Source organism: Pavona decussata, unplaced genomic scaffold (genome assembly GCF_977016875.1).
Source record: "Pavona decussata unplaced genomic scaffold, jaPavDecu1.1 SCAFFOLD_175, whole genome shotgun sequence".
NCBI lineage: Eukaryota > Metazoa > Cnidaria > Anthozoa > Scleractinia > Agariciidae > Pavona > Pavona decussata.
In genome coordinates, this window is record NW_028145586.1 from 2,079,809 (window position 1) to 2,101,403 (window position 21,595).

The 21,595-nt window shown below is 40.0% G+C and overlaps 4 protein-coding genes across 7 annotated transcripts in view; 2 read left to right on the plus strand and 2 right to left on the minus strand.

The window, feature by feature from the left end:
* Nucleotides 1–13,111, minus strand: part of LOC146463629 (uncharacterized) — a 52,331-nt gene extending 39,220 nt beyond the window's left edge. For 2 of the 3 annotated variants that reach the window (XR_014856825.1, XR_014856824.1), the window contains exons 1-3: nt 12,308–13,111; nt 11,416–12,066; nt 8,841–10,831 (exon numbers count right to left, since the gene is read on the minus strand). Coding sequence is in view for 1 of the 3 variants with exons in the window: in XM_085084129.1 (XP_084940255.1) it covers nt 9,684–10,831; nt 11,416–12,066; nt 12,308–12,578 (2,070 nt within the window). In the remaining 2 variants the exon portion in view is untranslated. Of the gene's footprint in view, nt 1–8,341; nt 10,832–11,415; nt 12,067–12,307 lie in introns of those variants that run through there. The other variant, XM_085084129.1, reaches the window with a different exon arrangement.
* On the plus strand, nt 1,418–2,257 carry LOC146463636 (DNA excision repair protein ERCC-6-like 2). Its single transcript, XM_085084161.1, has 2 exons — nt 1,418–1,733; nt 1,798–2,257. Exons 1-2 carry the CDS (start codon nt 1,601–1,603, stop codon nt 1,968–1,970), a joined length of 306 nt encoding a protein of 101 aa, XP_084940287.1. The 5' UTR covers nt 1,418–1,600; the 3' UTR covers nt 1,971–2,257.
* Nucleotides 3,170–6,210, minus strand: LOC146463637 (uncharacterized). The gene is made up of 3 exons (XM_085084172.1): nt 5,797–6,210; nt 4,897–5,502; nt 3,170–4,350 (listed from the first exon to the last, which is right to left on the minus strand). Exons 1-3 carry the CDS (start codon nt 6,077–6,079, stop codon nt 3,212–3,214), a joined length of 2,028 nt encoding a protein of 675 aa, XP_084940298.1. The 5' UTR covers nt 6,080–6,210; the 3' UTR covers nt 3,170–3,211.
* Nucleotides 13,112–16,110: 2,999 nt separating the features above from the next.
* Nucleotides 16,111–21,595, plus strand: part of LOC146463638 (3',5'-cyclic-AMP phosphodiesterase 4C-like) — a 58,340-nt gene continuing 52,855 nt past the window's right edge. Inside the window, exon 1 of one of the 2 annotated variants that reach the window (XM_085084123.1) lies at nt 16,111–16,278. The gene's annotated coding sequence lies outside the window, so the exon portion shown is untranslated. Of the gene's footprint in view, nt 16,279–19,423; nt 19,554–21,595 lie in introns of those variants that run through there. The other variant, XM_085084124.1, reaches the window with a different exon arrangement.

The window sequence follows — 21,595 nt, forward strand, 5'->3', positions numbered from 1 at the left end:
ACTCAAGGTAAAATCATTTTTCATTCATTACTTTTTATGCCGTTTGTTGACTGGTATTATTCTCCTCGCAGGCCACATGATAGGACGCCTGTCAGATTTTATTACCGTAACTACTAATAATATCACCGGATTTTAGGCTGAATTTGAGTACGATAAATAACTAATCGTTTTTTTTTTTTGGTACGCTTCAGCGGCATTTAAGGCTCGTTTGTTCTCGCCAACACGAACCGTAGGTCGACCAAACTCGCTTGATATACCGCCGAAGCGTATCAAAAAGACACGATTAGGTATAAATTACAGTATTTTGAAAAGGCCATCCATCCATAGGTGTGCGGGCACTTTGGGGGAGGGGGGGGGGGTGATCTTCTTGCCCGTAAAAATTACACAATGCCCGAATGTGTAAGCGTTGGAATTGAGACATAAACTCACTTAAACTGCAAGAAAAACAAAAGGGTTCACAATTCTCACGTCTATTGAAACTGTTATAATTCCGAAAACAGTTATTTTCAAACCTCGCATACCCTATTACCTCTATGGCAAGTCTACTCAATATTGTTAAAATTAGAAAGTTATTAAAAGAAAAAGTTTTCCTTTCCTTGGCGCTGTCCAAAAATATTTTTTATCTTATCCATTTTGTTGACAATTACCTTATTGCCATAAGAGCGCTCAATGCACACGATAGCGAGGCTATACAGCCTATATTTTGCCCCATCGTACCTCGAAGGTAGGTCTTTAAGCGCCGGGGTTCGCTGAACGAACGCTCCGCTAAGCATGATGTTGGGGGATGACGACAAGAATGGACGCGACCTTTGAGAACTCTGGGATCATTTCATAGAGGCTGTTTTCGTTCAACACTTCAATAACTGTTCTGCAACTGTTTTCATCGATTTCTCCACGTGTGCTGCCGTGGATGATCCATCTGACAATTTTTCTAAATTCCCTTAGAAATATTTTTCCCGCTGTCCATGAAAGAGGCCCTGCCTGAAAGTAAATATTTTAATGTTTGACTATGAAATAATGAAAAATGCAATTCCGCAAGAAACGGTGTAATGTGATGTTTGCTAATAAAATCTCGAAAGAAATAAATTTCCCCGCCGTGTGTCAGTCACAGACTCTGAAAGTAATGGTTAACTTTAATGTTTTCGTATAAATCAGACGAGTATGGCAACGAGCTTCCTAAAATAAAGGAAATCCCCCAAACTAGTGATCACCTGACAAAAAAATCGATGAACTCGACAAAGTGCAGCCTAAAAGTGACAGATAATTTCAAAATACATGCCTTGTTTCCAGAGTATTGCTAGCTCAAGGAGAGAGTGCTTGTTCCAGTATCCTTAAGGTCTCCGAGTCCAGTCCCGTTCAATCCAAATATTCTTCCTCGATTTTCGTGCATTTAACTGCTTTGGATGTTTCAAAGCTAAGAAGGTATTTTTCTTCCTTCTTTCGATGCTGAGGCAATTAAGGTAGTTATCTCTAGCTCAAGGACGTTTGACGATTTTCTACTCATATGATTTCGAGGGCGGTCTATCAAAGATTACAACGCTCCTTGGTAGGCAATGTTATTGTGAGTTTTCAGATGAGCACTGCCAAAACCTGATGTCCAATGAATGCCGTTTCTAAGCCTTGGGATGTTTTTGGTTACTGTTTTGTAGAATCGAAAGATCTTCAAGATCAAATTGGCAAATTCTTTCTTCGACGGACGAAAGACTTGATAGCAAGTCAGCTGCCTAGCAAAGGTACGTTCATTACAGCTAAGGTGGCCTTCAAACAAGTTTAAGGTTTACTTTTCTCTCTTTCCAGGTGAGTTGGTGGTGTTTTGTCCGCTGATGTCTTTCCAAGAAGACGTGTACCAGACTCTCCTTCAGAACCCGGATGTGGAATTGATCAGAAAAAATAACTTTCCCTGTGACTGTGGCAGTGGGGTGGACAGGGGTAAATGTTGTTACATGGTAAGTACAGTAGAATCTAGATAATGTTAAGCGGATTGTCCACCAAATGAGATACAAAACTCTTAATTTGGCTTGACCACAACAACGGTTTATGCTTTATTAACGAAAAATACCATCGAACTAAAAAAAGTGAATTGCGGTAAATTTTACAAATGTTCAAAAGTGATATCATTAGTTAGGGATTGGATTACAATAGCATGTTTACAACTGGGTATAAAAACTCTAAACATCAAATCTAGTGGTTGTAATTTCTAATAATGTGGCCGACAAGAAACTGTTCTTAATTAAAAGGATTAGGAACAAGACGTTGAGGGATGCCAGATGTTTTTCAGACCTTGATCAGTAAAATACTTGAGATAATAAATTGTAGATGGCAAGACTAATCATTACGACATTAATGAGAAGGCGAAAACAAAACAGCTGGATATATATGTATAAAAATTGCCCAATATTTCGGTTTGGAAAACAAACCTTCGTTGACTACAAGAATAAAATAAAGTACTACTTTATAATAAGCTTATAGGTAAATAGCTAGATGAATTAAATGCCACTAATGCAGCTTGTGGCGTGTATTTAATCCAAGTGGCTCAAGTATCTTGGCCTTGTCAGTTAAGTAAAAAAAGTCCGCCTGACAATGTTAGGCTGTAACGCTGAGTTACATTTTCTTTTCTTCTTTATTTGTCTTGCTCTACTGCTAGTGACAACAACTGCTCTTCTACAACTGAATCTCAACTAACGTTCAACTAACTACGAACTCGAATGTTCGCAGTCAGTGGTTAGCGAAGATGGTCGAGCTTTCTGCTCGCTCTACCACAATAACCTCAACACACCTTTTTATGAAATAAATCTTCTTAACGAGCAAGATACGTAACAGTCTGTTACGACTGACAAAGCTGTGTAGGGCCCTCAGATTGAGGATCGAATAGGAATTTGGAGAACAGGGATGGCGCAGTGTTGAGAGCACTCGCCCGTCGATGTGGCCCGCGTTTGATCTCCGGACTCGGCGTCATATGTGGGTTGAGTTCGTTGTTGGTTCTTGTAGTCCGATTTTCTCCTCTCCTCAAAAACTAACATTTCCAAATTTCCACTTCTTTAATTACTATTTTATACGTTGTATCTGTGTTAAACGTACTGCAGAAAAACTCTTCTTTGTCAGCTGTATACATTAATGATAGCTAAAAAGAAGATAAAAGTAAAAAGGATTAAATTTCTTGTACCAACTTTTTATTATTTTTATTTTTGAAATAGTGTTGCAACGTCACTGTTCATGCTATGCCATAGCACCTCAATTTTCCTAATGTGTGGTAACCTTGGTCGGATGAGCCACCAGTATCCCCAAACCTGAGTTGTTTAACTGGAAGACGTGTCTTGTCAGTGAGGGGACCGCTGTCTTCGCGCCATACAAAGTCATTCTTATCACAGTTACAACTGTAGCGGGAGTCTGCACATGAGTTGGTCATCCCGCATGCGCACTTACCACTAACAGATGCTCCGCCCCAGTATGTCATCTTAGTAGAATCACGTGACACCCACCAGCCCATTCCATCTCTAAACAGCCTGGAATCATAACACTCGTACTTGATGAACTGTTCACAGTGGGAAGAGACTCTGGTAAGACTCGCCAGTTGAGACAGACTCGCTCCTGTGTAACGAATATCACGTGAGTAGCTGCCTTGACTGTCATATCCCCTCACGTACGTTCTGCTTTCACTGTTGTGACTGATAACTGTCACGCCAACTCCATTCTTGTCACTCATGTCGCAGTGCACTGTAAATGGTGCCAGACCTCCTGCAACATCTGGATCAATGACGTAATTTCCGCTTACACTGCTGACGTATTTCCTTATCACAGAACAGGAAGCAGCATTCACTGGGGAATTGATTTTGACTTTAGCTTCTACTGTTGTCAGTGCATTAGTCGCTCTACAGGTGTAATATCCCTCGTGAGATTTCTTAATGTTTTGAAGAACTAGTGTTCCATTCAATAGAACATGCGAGTCTACAGGAAGTGAAGACTTGCCATCCTTTGTCCAGGTGATTAATGGTCCCAGGTCACTCTCGGCCACACACGGCAGACAGACGATGGAACCAATCAAAGGAGCCACTTCTTTAGGAGGGCGGACTTTTAACCGCAGACGAAAAAACACTGTGAGTTGAGCCAATGCTGTTGTTGATCCCAGAATATTCTCTGCCTTACAGATGTATGTTCCTCTGTCTTTCTTTTCCACTTTGTTGATCGTTACGTTTCCTTGCATAACTTCAGTTCTATCTTTTGGCAAACCACCAACTGCCTTGGACCACGTGATGCTCGGCAGCGGCTGACCAGTACCAGTGCAGGCGATGGTGATGTTTTGTTCTTCCTGTATCCTCACTTCTTTGGATGACAGCACAATCTGAGGAGCGACTGTCGAACAAATACACATAAAAATATTGGACGCAGAATTTAGTGTGATCAGATTCATGCAAACGCACGCTAAGGGAGAAAAATTGCTACGATAAAAAAATAAAAAATAAAAAACAGGTTACAGGGTGTGACTTCCTGTGCACAATGGGATCACTCGCATCTTAATTGTTCCACCCCTTGTCAAAGAAACTTGAAATTATTACCTTGTTACCATCACCAGTGCTATCTTCTACCCATCTCCAACGATACACAATTTAATATGGAAAGGGGCTAACTAGATAATCACCGGTTTCTTCAGCTTCTTGGCTATAACGCTAGAGAACAAAATATTTTATTTGTTCTTAATCGATATCCTGGTTAGCTTCAGTTGTTGTTTATGTATTTATCTGTGTATTGAGCAAAAATAAAATTGTATTGTATTCTATATTGTAACTATCGGCAGTTCTTAACCGCATACTTGAACATTTCACCCAAAAAGGTGCTTAGGAAAAAAGCGCGATTGGCAAAAATGACTGAAACAAGACAAAAAAAGACTGATTAACTTACATTGAACAGTTAGTTTCGCTGTAGCGTTGACGCTTCCCAACAAATTTTCAGCTCTGCAGCTGTAAACACCGTCGTCTCCAGGTCTAACGTCCTTCACAATCAGAGCGCCACTGGGTTCAACCACGTGACGTCCAGCTGGAAGTGAAGAATTTAGCTTAGACCACGTGACCTTTGGAGGAGGATTGCCATCTGCTGTACATTTCAAGATGGCTGTCTGACTTTCATTAGCTCTCGTTCCAACTGGACGCTGCACCAGAGAAGGAGCCGAGATGGACTGGCCCGGCTCACCTTTGGCGCCTTTCATCCCCGGTGGGCCCCTGGGTCCCGCGGGACCAGGTTCACCCGGCACTCCGAGATCCCCTTTTAAACCCATTCTTCCTTGAGGCCCTACTGGTCCATGTTTCCCAGGGGGACCTGGTCTTCCCCGTCGTCCTGCGTTACCCTTTGGTCCTGAGCGGCAGAGCGTTTCATCTCTGGCACAGATTTCGTTTTGCAGCAGACGAAGCTCTTGTTTGATCAACAGTTTTACTTCAAAAGCTGTTTGGACAGATTGCTGTGAATCATCGGGTGATGCGCGTTTCTGTCTTGACGAGATGACTTTATCACCTTGAAAATTTAAAAATTAATATTAAAAGGTGCAAACGAACTTATGATACGGAAAGAGATCAAGAATGATAAACTGATAAATGTTTACTAAAAACCGGGCCATGGTTCAAATATTTGTCACGCTGTCTTGGCTGAGAGCCACAATTCTCCGAGTTCCTTTTTGATCTAGATCGACAACTGAAAGTTTAAATTTGGGCTTGCAAATTTTTGCATAACTGTCTGAAGGAACTGAGTTTAAAGACAGACAAGAATACCGGTACATTGTGAAATTAGCATGTTTTGAAAAGTGCCAACGACAGGAGTCAAACTTACCTCTTGTCTCCCGCAATTGACCTTGTGAATGGCTGTCTTTGTCATCTCGCCATCTTTCGTTATTCTGCTGTACTTTACGAAGGATTTGCTTCTCTAACTGATCATATGTTGTTACTGAGTGTGATATCAGCCGATGATGTTCTTGTATTCTGAGTTCCACGTGAATAAGTGCGATACAACACACAACAGACAACAGCAAGCCAGACATGGAACACAAGCTGCGGAATCTGTCTGTACGCTTCTCTTCTTGATCTTGTTTTTTCATTGTTGTTGCGACTGCCACGTTAAACTTCGCAATTGAGATATTCTTCTTGGGACTTTTTTTGTCTTCTTTGCCGGCCTTCAGAGCAGTTCACTGTCTTGCAGTTCGTGCTTAGGATATGTTAGTCCTTTCCTTTCGTACGAGGTTCACAGATTAACTTCTAAGAATCCACAATATACATCAGATCGTGTTTCTGCTTGTTCTGTAGATCAGTTCAGTGGCACAGGAAGTATATCATTTTACTGAGGTCAAACGAGTTCACTAAAAAAGAAAACAACTGTCGGATTGCGCTTTTATCACGTCACTGTAAAATATCTGTTGAAATACAAAGGTAATTTGTCATTTATGAATGGTGATATCCCACTCAGTAGTTTGAAGGGTTAATGACCGATGCTGTTTATTCCCTTTGCAGTATTTTGAAAAGGTCATCCATCTGACAGTTTTTCAGTTTCATTTTCCCTTTATCGTGCTGCAAACGGTGATTCTTACTTTTGAGTCTGTGGATGAAATCCTGAAAATTGAGCGCAGTGGCGACTAAGCTGTCAGACTTTTCTGTAGTACTGGCTCTTAAAACTAAATCTGCCGATATAATCCTAATTTGAAAACCTGGATCACTGGAAAATGTTTTTTCAGGGTTTTGATTGGTCTATTAGCCATGCTATATTTAGTAAATTATAAATCGGCCCTTCTGGCAGCTGGTATATCGGAGGAAAGGCTGTTAGATTGTACGACAAATGAACAGTTGGCCGAGAAGCCATTAATTTCCGCGCGCTTTCGTTGGACAAACCACGTCACGTGGTACAAAATCGGACGACGGTTATCAGACGATGCAGTCAACCGCTTTGATAACAGTCTCCCATTTTTTTTTTTTTTTACGAGAAAAACAAAAAAAGAACTTCTCAGTTTAAACTCTCAGTTGTCGAAATCCAATCACAGTTTAAAGTGCGACTAACGATTACCGGGGTCACTTAAAATTGGCCAATCAGATCACATTATGATACAAACAGTGAATAATTTCAAACTTTGGGGTTTTAACTGTTGTTTTCCGTCTTCTCGTGATTGGTTCAATTGGCTTTGGTTGAAATTCATTGTTCTTGTCCTGCAATCTGATTGGGCGGTTTTTTCTAAGTGACCCCGGTAACAGAAGACGTGCTGTAATAAAATCTAGTAAACTAGTTAGTTTGCATTTGTCTGGCTGCAATCACGCCGTGGCCATCACTGGCCGTTTTGTCTTTTCCAGAATAAAGTGCACGTGTTCATATCAGCCATTACACCATGGCCCAGAAATGATGGTCATTAAATCGTATTGTGGTTGTTCTTGCAAAATGAAATCAGTAAAACATGGTTGTTTTTAATACAGCAATTATTTCACTTGAGCTTGTTGGATATGAGATGATTTATATTACAGTCAACGAAGCGCAAAGTGCTTCATTGGCTGTACATAATCTCATATCCAACACGCGCTGGTGGAATAATTGTTAAATGTGTACTAGTGATCATTCAATGAAAGCTTCTGACCAGTACTCAGGCTTATTTAATAAGCCCTTTACACTGTAGTTTACAAGCTGAGGCGTTGGTTGAACACGGAGACAAGAATAAGCTCAATAAGAATTCTTTAACTAGTTCATTAGTAATCATTGTTAAAGAGTTCTATCAATATTTCCTGTTCTCGTTTTCTGTATGTCTTCTTGGCCCTTGTCAGACGGTCATAGCAGTTTCCTAGATGCCAGTTTCTCTTGCTGCAGCTCCTCTCGTGGCTAATCCTGCCAATAATTGAGAGGCGGGGCCAGCTGCAGTAAGGGCACGTAAAGGTGTCAAAATTTGAGACGACAGGCGTTTGGCGCACTCTCTGTTTTCTTCGATCGCGCTTCTCTTCCCACTCGACCCCCATTTCTTCCTGCAGGGCGGAATTTTTTTTGTCACTGTTTTGTAGAATCGAAACATCTTCAAAATAAACTGGGCAAATTCTTTCTTCGACGAACGAAAGACTTGATAGCGAGCTGCCTAGCAAAGGTACGTTCATTACAGCTAAGGTGGCCTTCAAACCGGTTTGTTGAGTTTTAGGTTTGCTTTTCTCTCTTTCCAGATGAGTTGGTGGTGTTTTGTCCGCTGATGTCATTCCAAGAAGACGTGTACCAGACTCTCCTTCAAAACCCGGATGTGGAATTGATCAGTAAAAAGAACTTTCCCTGTGACTGCGGCAGTGGGGTGGACAGGGGCAAATGTTGTTACATTGTAAGTACAGTAGAATCTAAGTAATGTGAAGCGGATTATCCACCAAATGAGATTCAAAACTCTAAATTTTGCACGACCACAGAAAGGGTTTATGGTTTATTAAGTAAAAGTATCATTGCACTAAAAAAAGTGAATTGCGGTTAATTTACAAATGTTCAAAAGTGATATCACTAGTTAGAGATTGGATTACAATAGCATGTTTACAACTGAGTATAAAATCTCTAAATATCAAATTTATTGGTTGTAACTTTTAAATAAGATTGCCGGCAAGAAACTGTTCTTAAAACGATTAGCAACAAGACGTTGAGAGATGCAAGATCTTTTGTAGGCCTGGATCAGTAATATACTTGAGATAATGAATTGTAGATGATAAGACTAATCCTCACAGTACACCACATTAAAAGCAAGGCAAAAACAAAACAAAAAACTAGGATATATACATGTATGTATTAAAATTGCCCGATCTTTTGGTTTGGAAAACAAACCTTGGCGGGCTACAAGAATAACATGTGCAAGTACGTTACAAGACCCTTATACAGAAGTTTAAAAATAGGAAAAAACTGAAGCTTATAGCTTAATAGCTAGATGGATTAAATGCCACTAATGCAGTTTGTCGCGTTTATTTAAACTAAGCGGCTCAACTGTCTTAGCCTTCTCAGTTAAGTGGGCTTCACGAGCCTTGTGTAGAGAATGCCGGTCAAAACTATCCGCATGACAATGTTAGGCTGTGATGTTGAGTTACATTTTCTTTTCTTCTTTACTTGTCTTGCTCTACTGCTAGTGACGACAACTGCTCTTCTACAACTGAATCATAACTAACGCCCATTTAGCAACAATCTCGAATGTTCACAGTCAGTGGTCAGTGACGATCATCGAGCTTTATGTAAGCTCTATCGTAATAACCTGAACAAACCTTTGATTAAAAAAATTAACTTTTTAGCGAGGGTGACACGAAAGAGTCCTTTACAGCTAACAGACCTGTGGCCCTCAGATTAAGGATCGAATAGAAATTTGGGAAGCAGGGATGGTGAAGTGGTGAGAGCACTCGCCTTCCACCAATGTGTCCCGGGTTCGATTCCCGGACTCGCGTCATATGTGGGTTGAGTTTGTTGTTGGTTTTCGTCCTTGTTCTGAGAGGTTTTTTCTGGGCACTCCAATTTCCCCTTCTTCTTCTTCTTCTCAAATTTACACATCTTTTTTAATTACTATTTTACACGTTGTATGTGTGTTGAACTTACTGCATATAACTCTTGTTTCATATCATTTGTATGCGTTAACAAACTTCTAAAAAGGAAGTAAAAACTAAAAAGGATCGCCTTTCTCGTTCCAACTTTTGAAAAATATTCCAAAAATAACGTTTCAACGCTGGTGTTTATACTATGCCATAGCACTTCAATTTTCCTAGTGTGTGGTAACCTTTTTGGCTGCCGCCAGTGTCCCCAAACCTAAGCTGTTTCACTGGTAGACGTGTCTTGTCAGTGAGGAGACCGCTGTCTTCACGCCATACACCGTCATTCTTATCACAATTACAACCATAGCGGGAGTCTGCACATGAGTTGGTCATCCCGCATGCGCACTTACCACTAACAGATGCTCCACCCCAGTACGTCATCTTAGTAGAATCACGTGACACCCACCGGGCCATTTCATCTTTGAGGAGCCTGGAAGCATAGCACTCGTACTTGATGAACTGTTCACACTGTGAAGAGACTCTGGTGAGACTCGCCAGCCGAGACAGACTCGCTCCTGTGTAACGAATATCACGTGAGTAGCTGCCTGGACCGCCCCATGTATCTCGCCCATTATGCACGTACGTTCTGCTTTCACTGTTGTGACTGATGACTGTCACGCCAACTCCCTTCTTGTCACTCATGTTGCAGTGCACTGTAAATGGTGCCAGACCTCCTGTGCCATCTGGATCAATGACGTAATTTCCGCTTACACTGCTGACGTATTTCCTTATCACAGAACAGGAAGCAGCATTAAATAGGGAATTGATTTTGACCTTAACTTCTACTGTTGTCAGTGCATTAGTCGCTCTACAGGTGTAATATCCCTCGTGAGATTTCTTTATGTTTTGAAGAACAAGTGTTCCATTGAATAGAACATGCGAGTCTACAGGAAGTGAAGACTTGCCATCCTTTGTCCAGTAGATTGTAGGTCTCAGGTCACTCTCGGCCACACACGGCAGACAGACAATGGAACCAATCAAAGGAGCCACTTCTTTAGGAGGATGGACTTTGAACTGCAATCGAGAAACTACCGTGATTTGAGCCAATGCTGTTGTTGATCCCAGAATATTCTCTGCCTTACAGATGTATATTCCTCTGTCTTTCTTTTTCACTTTGTAGATCGTTAGGATTCCTTTCATTATTTCAGTTCTATCTTCTGGCAAAGCACCAAATGGTTTGGACCATGTGATACTCGGCTGCGGCTGACCAGTAGCAGTGCAGGCGATGGTGACGTTTTGTTGTTCCTGTACCCAGACGCCCTTGGATGACAACAAAACCTGAGGGCCGACTGTCAAAAAATACACGATGAAAACCCATTGGACACAGAATATAGTATGTTAAGATTCACGATAAGGTTGTTTCACTGATTAAGGCCTGCAAAACGGTAAAGTTAATCTAACGCACTGAGATAACTCGGATCTAATTGTTGTTACAGTTATAATAATAATAATAATAATAATAATAATAATAATAATAATAATAATAATAACAATAATGATAAGCTCCAGATGGGATTTGAACCCGCGACCCTTCCATGATCTCCATGATCTCTCCATGGTGAGCAAGAGTGAAATGTGGGTATTTGACTAGCACTGCATCAAGCAGTCACATAGTCAAATCCATATAGGCCCATATTACTCAACTGCATCGCATAATAATTCCATTGCAATTAATGGCATTGCAAAACCTCACCTGCAAGTAGAAAAATGTCACAAGAAACGCCTCTGGGGAAGAAAGTGCGCGTTTGATGGAAATGACTAAAACGAGGAAATGCATACTAAACAACTAACGTTGAACAGTTAGTTTAGCGGCGCTTCGAAAGGAAGAACGCGTTTGACTGAAATGTCAAAAAGGAGAAAATGTACAACTTACATTGAACAGTTAGTTTCGCTGTAGCGTTGACGCTTCCCAACAAATTTTCAGCTCTGCAGCTGTAAACTCCGTCGTCTCCAGGTCTAACGTCCTTCACAATCAGAGCGCCACTGGGCTCAATCACGTGACGTCCAGCCGGAAGTGAAGAATTTTGGGTAGACCACGTGACCTTTGGAGTTGGATTACCTTCTACTGTACATTTCAAGATGGCTGTTTGACTTTCATTGGCTCTCGTTCCAACTGGACGCTGCACCAGAGAAGGAGCCGAGATGGACTGGCCCGGCTCACCTTTGGCGCCTTTCATTCCCGGTGGGCCCCTTGGTCCCGCGGGCCCAGGTTCACCCGGCACTCCCAGATCACCTTTTATCCCCATTGTTCCTCGAGGACCAGCTGGTCCATGTTTCCCAGGGGGTCCTTCTGGCCCAGGTCTCCCTCGGGTGCCTGGTCTCCCTCGGGTCCCGGGTCTCCCCCGCCGTCCTGCGTTACCCTTTGGTCCTGAGCGGCAGAGCGTTTCATCTCTGGCACAGATTTGGTTTTGCAGCAGACGAAGCTCTTGTTTGATCAGCAATTTTACTTCAGAAGCTGTTTGAACAGATTGCTGTGAATCATCGGGTGAAGCGCGTTTTTGTCTTGACCTAGTGCTTTTATCACCTTGAAAATTTAAAAATTAATATGAAACTGATAAATGTTTACTGAAGACTGAGCCAAGGTTCAAATATTTGTCACGCTGTCTTGGCTGAGAGCCACAATTCACCGAGTTCCTCTTTGAGGTAGATCGAGAAAGCTTAAATTTTGGCTTACAAGAAGGAAACTGAGTTTAAACACGCAAGAAAATTGGAACATTGTGAAATGAAAATGTTTTTAAAATACCAACGACAGGAGCGAACCTTACCTCTTGTTTCCCCCCGATGACCTCGACCTTGGAAATAGCTGCCTTGACCATCTTGCCATCTTCCGTAATTCTGCTGTACTTTACGAAGGATTTGTGTCTCCAACTGATCACATGTTGTTACTGAGTGTGATATCAGTCGATGATGTTCTTGTATTCTGAGTTCCACGTGAATAAGTGCCATACAACACACAACAGACAACAGCAAGCCAGACATGGAACACAAGCTGCGGAATCTGTCTGTACGCTTCTCTTCTTGATCTTGTTTTTTCATTGTTGCCGTGACTGAAGCCACAAACTTCGCAACTGAAATATTTTCAGAAGACTTTTTTGTCTCCTTTCCCTGCTTCCAGACAAGTTCACTGTGGTGTAGGTCGTGCTTAGGACGGCTAGTCCTTTGTCACTAACACACGGCTTCGGCCTGTTCTTTAGATTCCGGCCCCACCACAGGAAGTGTATCATTTTACCGGGGTCAAACAATTTCACTATGAAAAGAAGTCATCTTTGGATTATGCATTTGATCGCGTGCGGTAAGAAATCTGTTGACGCACACAGGTAATTTGTCATATATGAACGGTGATCGAGTGCGGTAAAATATCTGTTGACGTACACAGGTAATTTGCCATTTGTGAACGGTGAATTCCCATTCTGTGGTTTGAAGCGCCAAAGGCCGGTGTGATATTTTCCTTTACAGTATTTTGAAAATGTCATCCATCTGACAATTTTTCAGTTGTGTATTGAGCATTAATATGGAATTTCGAGCAGGGTTCGTGTATACCAATCCGGATTGCGTTGCGGTTCGGGGGAGAGGGGTAAGTCCTGATATATAAGCTCTATTGTTATGTGAGGCGCACCAGGGTATGGCATGTGAGCCGTTTGAGTATTCGTACTAAGTGAATCAGCCATATTTTTACATAGGATCACTGTAATGATCTGTTGTATGAAAGGAACAAAGTAAGTAAAAGGAACATTTAGCGTACAAAGTTAAAAAATATGGTTTGTCGGCGAGGACTCGAGGACTCGAACCTCGTCACCTCGATCTCTTCCATTCAAGGCAGCGGTTATAAACGCTTCACCACAGGCGAACCCAGAGTAGAAGCAGGCGAAATAGCACATCTTATTACATCACCATATTAACGCCGAGCTTTAGTTTGGAAATTGCGTGACACCTGCTAGGAGCAATGTGGCTCGCGAAAGTTGGCAGATTTTGGAACATTTTTCTTTCTCTCGCTAGCTCTGATGACGGAATAGGTCTGTTATCGCCAGGTTATACAAGAGGAATCTTTGACGCCTACGTGGATCTTTCTTTCGTAAACAGGGGCTTTTATGCCTTTCCCTTCCATCCTCACATGTATAATGTAATGGCTAGAACAAAAGCACGTCTTAATCCGCTGCTGAACCGAGACGAATGACTATGGTATGATCATATTGATCATATGACTGAAACAAGCACCTAAAGGGGGCTATACGTTATTCCAATTACTTCTTCCCCAAGACCCAGGACCACTCAATCCAATTGATTACTAACAAAGGCGGGAAAAGGCATAAAAATTATATTTGCGGGCAAATATTTTATTTGTGTTGCCGTTCTAGGATATTTTACAAGGCGTTTGTAAGAAATACCGTATAGAGTCTGGGCCTAGAACTTGAAAACGCATGCTCAGAGTGGGCTGTTACCGCAAAATTCGAAAAGAGGATTAAATTTGGCGCCTTTTGGTGTATACTTCATGAGTGAAAAATTCCGAATATCCTGGTCACGTGACCGATGACGTCACCATGGTAACAATGTTATGGAAGGTACTTCAATTAACTATTCAACACATGCAAATTTATGTTGCAATGCGCCTTAAGGCTAGTTTCCATATTATCGCGGATCAAAGATCGCAGATCGCAATAAGGTCTGCGATCGTCTGCGATCATATGGAAACCAGCCTTTAGATAGAACATGGTTCTATCTTCTGCGATCGCGACCGCAGGATCTCAGACGATCGCAGAAGTAGTTTCCATATGATCGCAGACGATCGCAGACCTTATTGCGGTCCGCGATCTGCGATCCGCGATCATATGGAAACCAGCCTTTAAATTCAAGAAGATGTGCCTCTCGACTTAGTCCTCCAGATTTTCGGTTTTTGTGTCTTTTGTGTATAGCCCCCTTAATTTTAAGATACGTGACCGTTAATGGCAATTTCTATACACCCCACATCAATCTCTTTCTGACTACATTGATTATTTTCGAATTGACTGATTTCGATGACCGTTTTTGCAACGAGTTGAAACGTGCTTTTTGTCATTTGGCGTGGTCACAAGACTGATGATGTCATCATGCTAAATTTGATATGAGTGATAATTGATGCATGTGATATTTCTATGTGATGTGTCATTCACCTTGGCTTGGCTTCAAATTGACAAAGTTATTTGGCATTTGCGATTTTTAAGTGCAAAAGAACCTGAGAAGGCCCTTATTGTAACTATATATTGTTTTTTAACATTATTATTATTATATAAAAAGATAAAGTGGAAATCCTGGCATGAATTCAGGGCTTATTAAAAGTTTCATCAAAACAAAACTATCAGACGGCTTAACGTTCGTCGTTTGAAAGTTATTTGTAATGGTTATTTAATGAGCGGTTTTAAGACCATGCATCCTTGGAGATTCATGGGCCGATAGTGGGCTGGCGAGAAAGTCACGTTCGTTCTTGAAAACTTACCTTTTTAACTTCCTCTTGACCCAACTATCTACCCCTGGATCTCCAAGGTTGTTTTAAAACTTGTTCGGTTGGGATGTAAGTCGGTATCTAACGGGGATTTGTTAGCCTCAAGCTTCTTTGTTTTTATTCTGCAAAGCTAGAAATCGCCCGAGGGGATTTATAAAGAGCAGCTGAACAAAATTGAGAAATGCTCCCTTTTGTAATAGGGTGTTTTGAAAACGTTGCAATAAACGTAGGGCCGTTTAAATTAGAATTTCTAATATTTGGCAATTCTTTCTAGTCATAGAGACATTGATATTCTCCCGTGGTTGAGTAACAAATAATTATGGTAATATGAAGTTCACTTTAAACTTGCAGGTGTTAATCTGCGGAGAAACAGAAAACTCGATATTATCACTTGGTAAAACTCAAAACAAAATTACGTCATTTTGAAACTACTTTGTAAAAGAAAAGGCTCAAAAATTTGATCATCTATTATAAAGAAATAGTCTGAGTCTCTACCATACAACAAAACTGTTACAATGTCATGTGAAAATGGTCAGAATGGTTGTGGATTGTTAGAAATTAAAAGGACTGAAATGTTGATCTTCTTGAATTTCGTTAGCAGTAACATAAATTGACGCTTGCACTGGCCTGTGAGACCGACGGGTTTTCGTTCGTTATGCTGAAACCTCGGCACTTAAACGAAGAACAAATTCTCCATTTTCAAAAAGGCGGCAAGTGTGAAATTTAACATATGTTTATCCTTAAGGCCTTGCTTGCAATGGCAACGTAAGAGAAGGTCAAGAGTCCATATAATTCTTTAAAACTCCAGCAGAGCTAGTGTTTGTATTTTTTTGCTTGCGCGCTTGCATTGACTGTAAGAACCACCCTTAAAGACCGCTTTGAATTCAGTTGACATCGCTAGTTTACAAAGGGCTGAATTTCAAATTCAAGTGTCGCTTTGACAGGTCTTTTGTTTTGAACAGGTGAATGCCGCAGGGGTTTAGTCAAATCAGTATTGCATGGGTGATGAATCGATTTTGGCGCAGAAATTGTGACAAGCTCCAGGCTGACCAGCAGATCTGCCCGTGTTCGCCAAAACAATGATTGTATTAGCATTTAGAACTAGTCGGCGACAGATCTCGTGTTAGACAGTTTCAATGAACAAGATATTGTCGCGATCCAATTGAAATAGTATAGAGTGGTTTAAGCTAGAATAATTCTGTCGCGAGCCAGGAGTGCACTTTGCTTACGTCGGTTTGGATATCCTACATTGTTTCCAAGGTAAGACCATATTTTTGTTTGTATGTTCTCCCATAAGCAAAATTCTCGTTTTGTTGATGTTGTGGTTAATCGAGTTTTAAACGTTTTAGAACTGTAAATGTCAATATGAACAGGGTAGGAATAAAATATAGAAACTTTTTTTTCACTTGAAAGCAAACAAGTCCTTTAATTTCGTCTTCGTACCAAACCCTCAGTCGCTTATCGCAGTTTCAAATTTGAAAAATTTCTCCAGGGAAGTTATATTTTGAATTACTGGTTATTTCAAATTATCCAAAATATTTTTCTTTGTTTACAGTACGTTCGATTTAAATAAAATAGATGTGTTTGTTCCTTTTTTTAAAGAAAATTTTTTTCTGAAGGGCTAGAGACATTCGATAGAAATCGATAGCTCTACGCATCAAGAATTCGTTTGATAACATGATTTCGTATTTCAAGTATACATAGAATTTACATCGCGCAATGGTTATTCATGAGGTATCCACGCATTGAATTTCAATTTGACAACACAACAATTAAAATTGATCGATCTTTATAGTTTCAAGGAAAGATACAGCAATATGCTGTCTGTGTCCGGTTTTTTCTGTCGTGAATTGCAAACTGCGCAATACAATATCTTTAATTAAAGATTTTCACAATGCGTCTAAATGGAATATTGTCATCCCCCATTTAATTTTCCTCATGTGGAAGTTAAATATGATGGGATAGTGTCAGACATTCGTCAAGTTGAAGGGAGAAAAGTCTCGCTTCAACAGTATATTGCCCGATTAGTTCGATGAAGTAGTCAAAATATCGCGCACAGGACACTTTAATGAACAAATTATTTATCAAGATCTTTAGGAGACAAAGAACAGGCATGACTAATTTAACGCCTTTAAACGTTGCCAGCACAAAATTAAAGGGAAGAAATGTTCAGCTTTTATAGATTGCAGTCACAATTTTTGATGGATGAAAGTCCTTTTTCAAACTTATAAACTCAAAACTGGGTGAGAGTTAAATTTCCTGCGTTTCTGAAATGCGATTTTGGGCAAATTCGCATTTGAAAGCTACACGGGCTGACATGAAATGTTTGATGTACATCGATTGTTCCTTTACTTGTATCAACACAATTGAAATAGAATTTCCGTTCGAATGTAAAACAAAACACTTCGCAAACCTTCGATAGCAACATATCATTCAGCACTACGGAAACAGCTCAATTCTTTCCACGATATGTGATATGTACATCTTAGTTTTTGTTTCTTGTTTTTCTTCTTAATTTTGTTGTTGTTATTCTTGACGTTCCGCGTTAAGACTCCTTACTGTCTTATTCCGATTGTGAATCCGATTCCGATTCCAATATAACAAGCAAAAACACTCGATCAAATTAGAAATTTTGTCCTGAATACACCGCTTATTTTGTCATACATTTCTTTAACCATATCAACCATATATTACAATACATTGGTTTGTAACATCTAGTATCTTTCTTATCGCGCGGTCAGTGGACTGGTAACGCGAACACAAATAAGATCCCTTAATTTTTGGTGCGTATTGATACGCTTGGATGGACACTAAGTACCAGCTCACATCACAAAGAAAATTGGGAGCAAGATCATTCTCAGCAGCAGCTCCGAAACTCTGGAATGAGCTACCTTTGGAGCTTCGTCAAGCAACATCACTTGACAGTTTTAAATCTCGACTTAAAACCTATCTTTTTAAGAAGTATTTTTATAGTTTGTAACTTAGTTTATTTTATTCTCACGGTAATGTATTTTCGTTTTCTTTTAAACATATGATTGTAAAGCGCTATTGATCAGCACATGTAAATACGCGCTATATAAATTGGTTAATTATTATTATTATTATTATTATTATTATTATTATTATTATTATTATATTGAACGACAACAATATAGACTTGGAAATAAGACAACAAGGCATGACATGACATGATATCTTTATTGACAACGCACTTGACAGAAGATTGAACTACACAATAGAGAAACGTCACCATGACAGGCTTTGTCCTAACATGGTAGATGCCCCACCAAGCGGTGTTCACCCCATTTTATAAAGACGATTTCTTTTGTCAGCACCTGCGATTTTCAGCAGCTGTTGGTCGGTTTTTTGGATAAATTTTCTGAAAATCTTGTAACAATCAGTTCATGAGGTCGAGTAATTGTTCAAGAAACAAATGTTTTTTTTTTTACAACCAAAATGGAACCTTTTGTCTGTGTAATCAAATCATTTTCAAGCTATCTAGTGAGCAAAACGGAAGTTGTCGCACTTTCTTGGTAAATAAGTAGCTTTTTGATCGAAAAGGTGGATAATCATCGTCATGCCGCCATCTTGGATGACGTCATAGACCTTCAGCAACGCCATCCAAGACCGACGTCATTGATTATTTATTAAAGGTAAAAGATTTCAAAATAACGTGACAGCGAAAATCCATAAAAAAAGGGGGGCTCCAACCACTTCTGTTAGCCTCGATTTCAAAGTGAGGTCTGGTACACAGCGCATTGTATGGAAATGAGCTTTTTATCACAAGCAATTTACATTTTAAGACTTGGGTTTGAAAAGACGCTGAAAGCAATTCGGAAGTGGCCTATTCACTAATTCATAGTTTGAGTTTGTGAATTTAAGGAATAAGCACAAGCCCCAGCGTGGAGTATTTTTCCGGTAAATAGCCCGCTGGTTTGTTTTTTCTTTTTTTTTTTTTTTCTTTTTTTTTTTAATCGCAGATGAGGCTTGCCTTCAAAATTTCCATTAATTTGCCTACAGTTGAATGGCATATCGAAATTCGGTTAAGCATCCACGGGGTTTTATTGGTAAGTTTTCTCACGGCACAAAATAATTTATTGAAGGCGGTTCGGTGTGGTTTAGCTAAGTAAGAGCAAAAGATAAGCCTTGAATATCCCTTATAGGAGAAATACGTTTTTCGCTCTTTAGTTTGTCATTTTTAAAGATTGTTTCTGCCACTTATCTTCTCAAGAAAGATTAGATCGCGAATAATTAAGCTGCCTTTTAGGATTCATATCAGTTCTTGTTCTTTCGCGATAATTGAATTTTTCTCTGCTACTTAACCTTCATGTTGATATCTCTGCTTTTTGTTTTGGGTAGAAAAATAATTAATTTCAAAAATACTCAGCACAGTGTGTATAAAATGTGAGTTTAAATAATCCGTGACAATTCCGAAAACAGCACCGTGCAATGCAAGCGTTTTTCGTACTTGTAAACTGTCATGCCATACCCTGTTTATCGCCAGCCGGGTGTTTTTCAAGTCATCTGTTGAAAAGGTGAGTCTGTTATTGATCACTTTTAGTCCTACGAAAGACGATTTACCAGATTTGAGTTCGATTGACTACATACAAAAACTCGGTATTGTTTCGAGCCGGTGACTACAATACTACTTCCCGGCGCTTTGATCGAAAAACCGGTATTACTGGGCAAAGTTCAAAATTAATCCCAGGTGATAAATTTTAGTGAAATCTTGCTCAAGTAAGGGAAGGCTCTAGACACTGACTGAGTATCGATAGACAGAAAACGGTTAGACTGGATTAAATTTTTCCTTAATTGCAGTGTGGCTTGTAAAGTAGTGAGCGATTCCGCAAATTTCAGTTAATTCCACCAAGTTTCTGAATATTTTAAATTGAAAGTGTTGGAAAACATTTAATATTTGCTTTTAGAATTGCGATTTATTTCTTGTACAAATACAAGGGAGAAGTTGACCTTTAAGTCGTCTAGTTTTACTGTATGTGCGTAGATTGTGGGCGTAAGGTTACTTCTAGATGATTTTAAAAGGGTAAAATTATTTTGATTGAAGGCAACAGACAGCATGGCTTGAAGATTGCGCAAGTGAATTGATTAGATAAGTAAGTAAGTTTTATTTCGGCAGGGAAGGTTATGAAATAGTTTATTTGTTATTTCACAGTCTATTTGTCGCTTAGTAAACTGTAGTTTGTGAACTTGTTAATGAGCAAGTTCAGTTATTATGTACAAAGCGAGCTTCAGCTCACACTTCTTAAACAGTTAAAACGTATGTGTATTCATCATTTCTTTTATTTACGTACATTTGCAATATTTGTTTTTGTACTTGTTTGTTTGTTCACTTACTTTGTCTCTCCCTTGTTTGGGGGGGTGTGGCGGGGGGGAGGGGAGGGTTAGAAAAGGTGTAGATAAAAGGAGGTAAAACAAGGCACATTTACACTACAGGAAAACTAGGTCCGCACTCGGGGTTTTCTTCTTCTTCTTCTTCTTCTTTCTTTCTTTCTTTCTTTAGTAACAATGAGAAAAATAATTTATGAATCTGTACAGCATATTTTTCATGACAAAATGATCAAATGCGCTTTACACTAGATTAGAATAAAAAATGACAGAAACAAAAATAAATAAAAACACACCGTGAATTAATTTGGAAAAGCTAATTCAAAAAGAGAGTTTTATAAAGAACTTTAAAAGAATTGAAAGTTCTCGAATCTTTAATATGAATCGATAGAGAGGTCCATAACTAGGGGCCGCCAAAGTGAATGAACGGTCTCCCAGTGTACGATATCAGATGACCTACGTACTGGAGCACTTAGCAATAGTTGACTGGTTCACACTTTCTTTTCAGTTTCGAGGCTCAAGCGCCTATCCTCCTTTATCGCAGGAATTTTGAATTTTTATTCAGGCCAGTTAACGAAAATCAGTCGCCGGAAAATGTTAAATGAGTAAATGGCCAAGTTTGAAAGTCACAGTTCTTTCAAGTCTGAAAATTTTACAGACACTTGTATGGAAACGGGAAATTTTTGGTATTTAAAATCGCTGAATTAAAGGGGCTATATCTCCGTCATTTTATAAGTCAAGACTCTTAAACTTGGCCATGTCATTAATTATTAGATGCCCGTTCCTGTGATAGACAAGCAGCACATCCAGAACGGGGAGGGGGTGGGGGGAGAGTAGCAGTACGCTTAGTCACTTCATGCTGGGTATCCTGTAATGGACGCGCACGATACTAGCTCTCGTGGGCCCTCACTCCTCCCCTCTCCCCCCTCTTCCCCGAGAGCTTGCTCGCAGACTAGCGCGATATCTGACATCAGATATCGGCGATTAAATTCGCCGTCATTCGCCCAGTGTGTCCGCTAATGGGATTTTATACGCTGGTCGAGTGCTGCGATTAAATTTGCCGTGATTGCCGTATAAAATCGCTTTGAGTGTCGCTATTATCCGATTCGCCGCAAACTATTACACTTGGGGGTATATCGGAGATGTTCCACGGAAATCACATTTGCTCGAGCGATAGCTCTTGAAAGCCATAAATAAATTACTCTAGCAAGTTTCCAAGGAAAATTAGCCCATA

What these genes read in the sequence shown, in the direction of transcription:
- LOC146463636 (XM_085084161.1), top strand. Translation starts at nt 1,601, where the DNA reads ATGAATGCCGTTTCTAAGCCTTGGGATGTTTTTGGTTACTGTTTTGTA. An exon ending in AAGTCAGCTGCCTAGCAAAG is followed by an intron (nt 1,734 to 1,797) that starts GTACGTTCATTA and finishes CTCTCTTTCCAG; the next exon opens with GTGAGTTGGTGGTGTTTTGT.
- LOC146463637 (XM_085084172.1), bottom strand. Translation starts at nt 6,079, where the DNA reads ATGAAAAAACAAGATCAAGAAGAGAAGCGTACAGACAGATTCCGCAGC. An exon ending in AGGTAAGTTTGACTCCTGTC is followed by an intron (nt 5,503 to 5,796) that starts GTTGGCACTTTT and finishes TAAATTTTCAAG; the next exon opens with GTGATAAAGTCATCTCGTCA. An exon ending in AGCGAAACTAACTGTTCAAT is followed by an intron (nt 4,351 to 4,896) that starts GTAAGTTAATCA and finishes TTTGTTCGACAG; the next exon opens with TCGCTCCTCAGATTGTGCTG.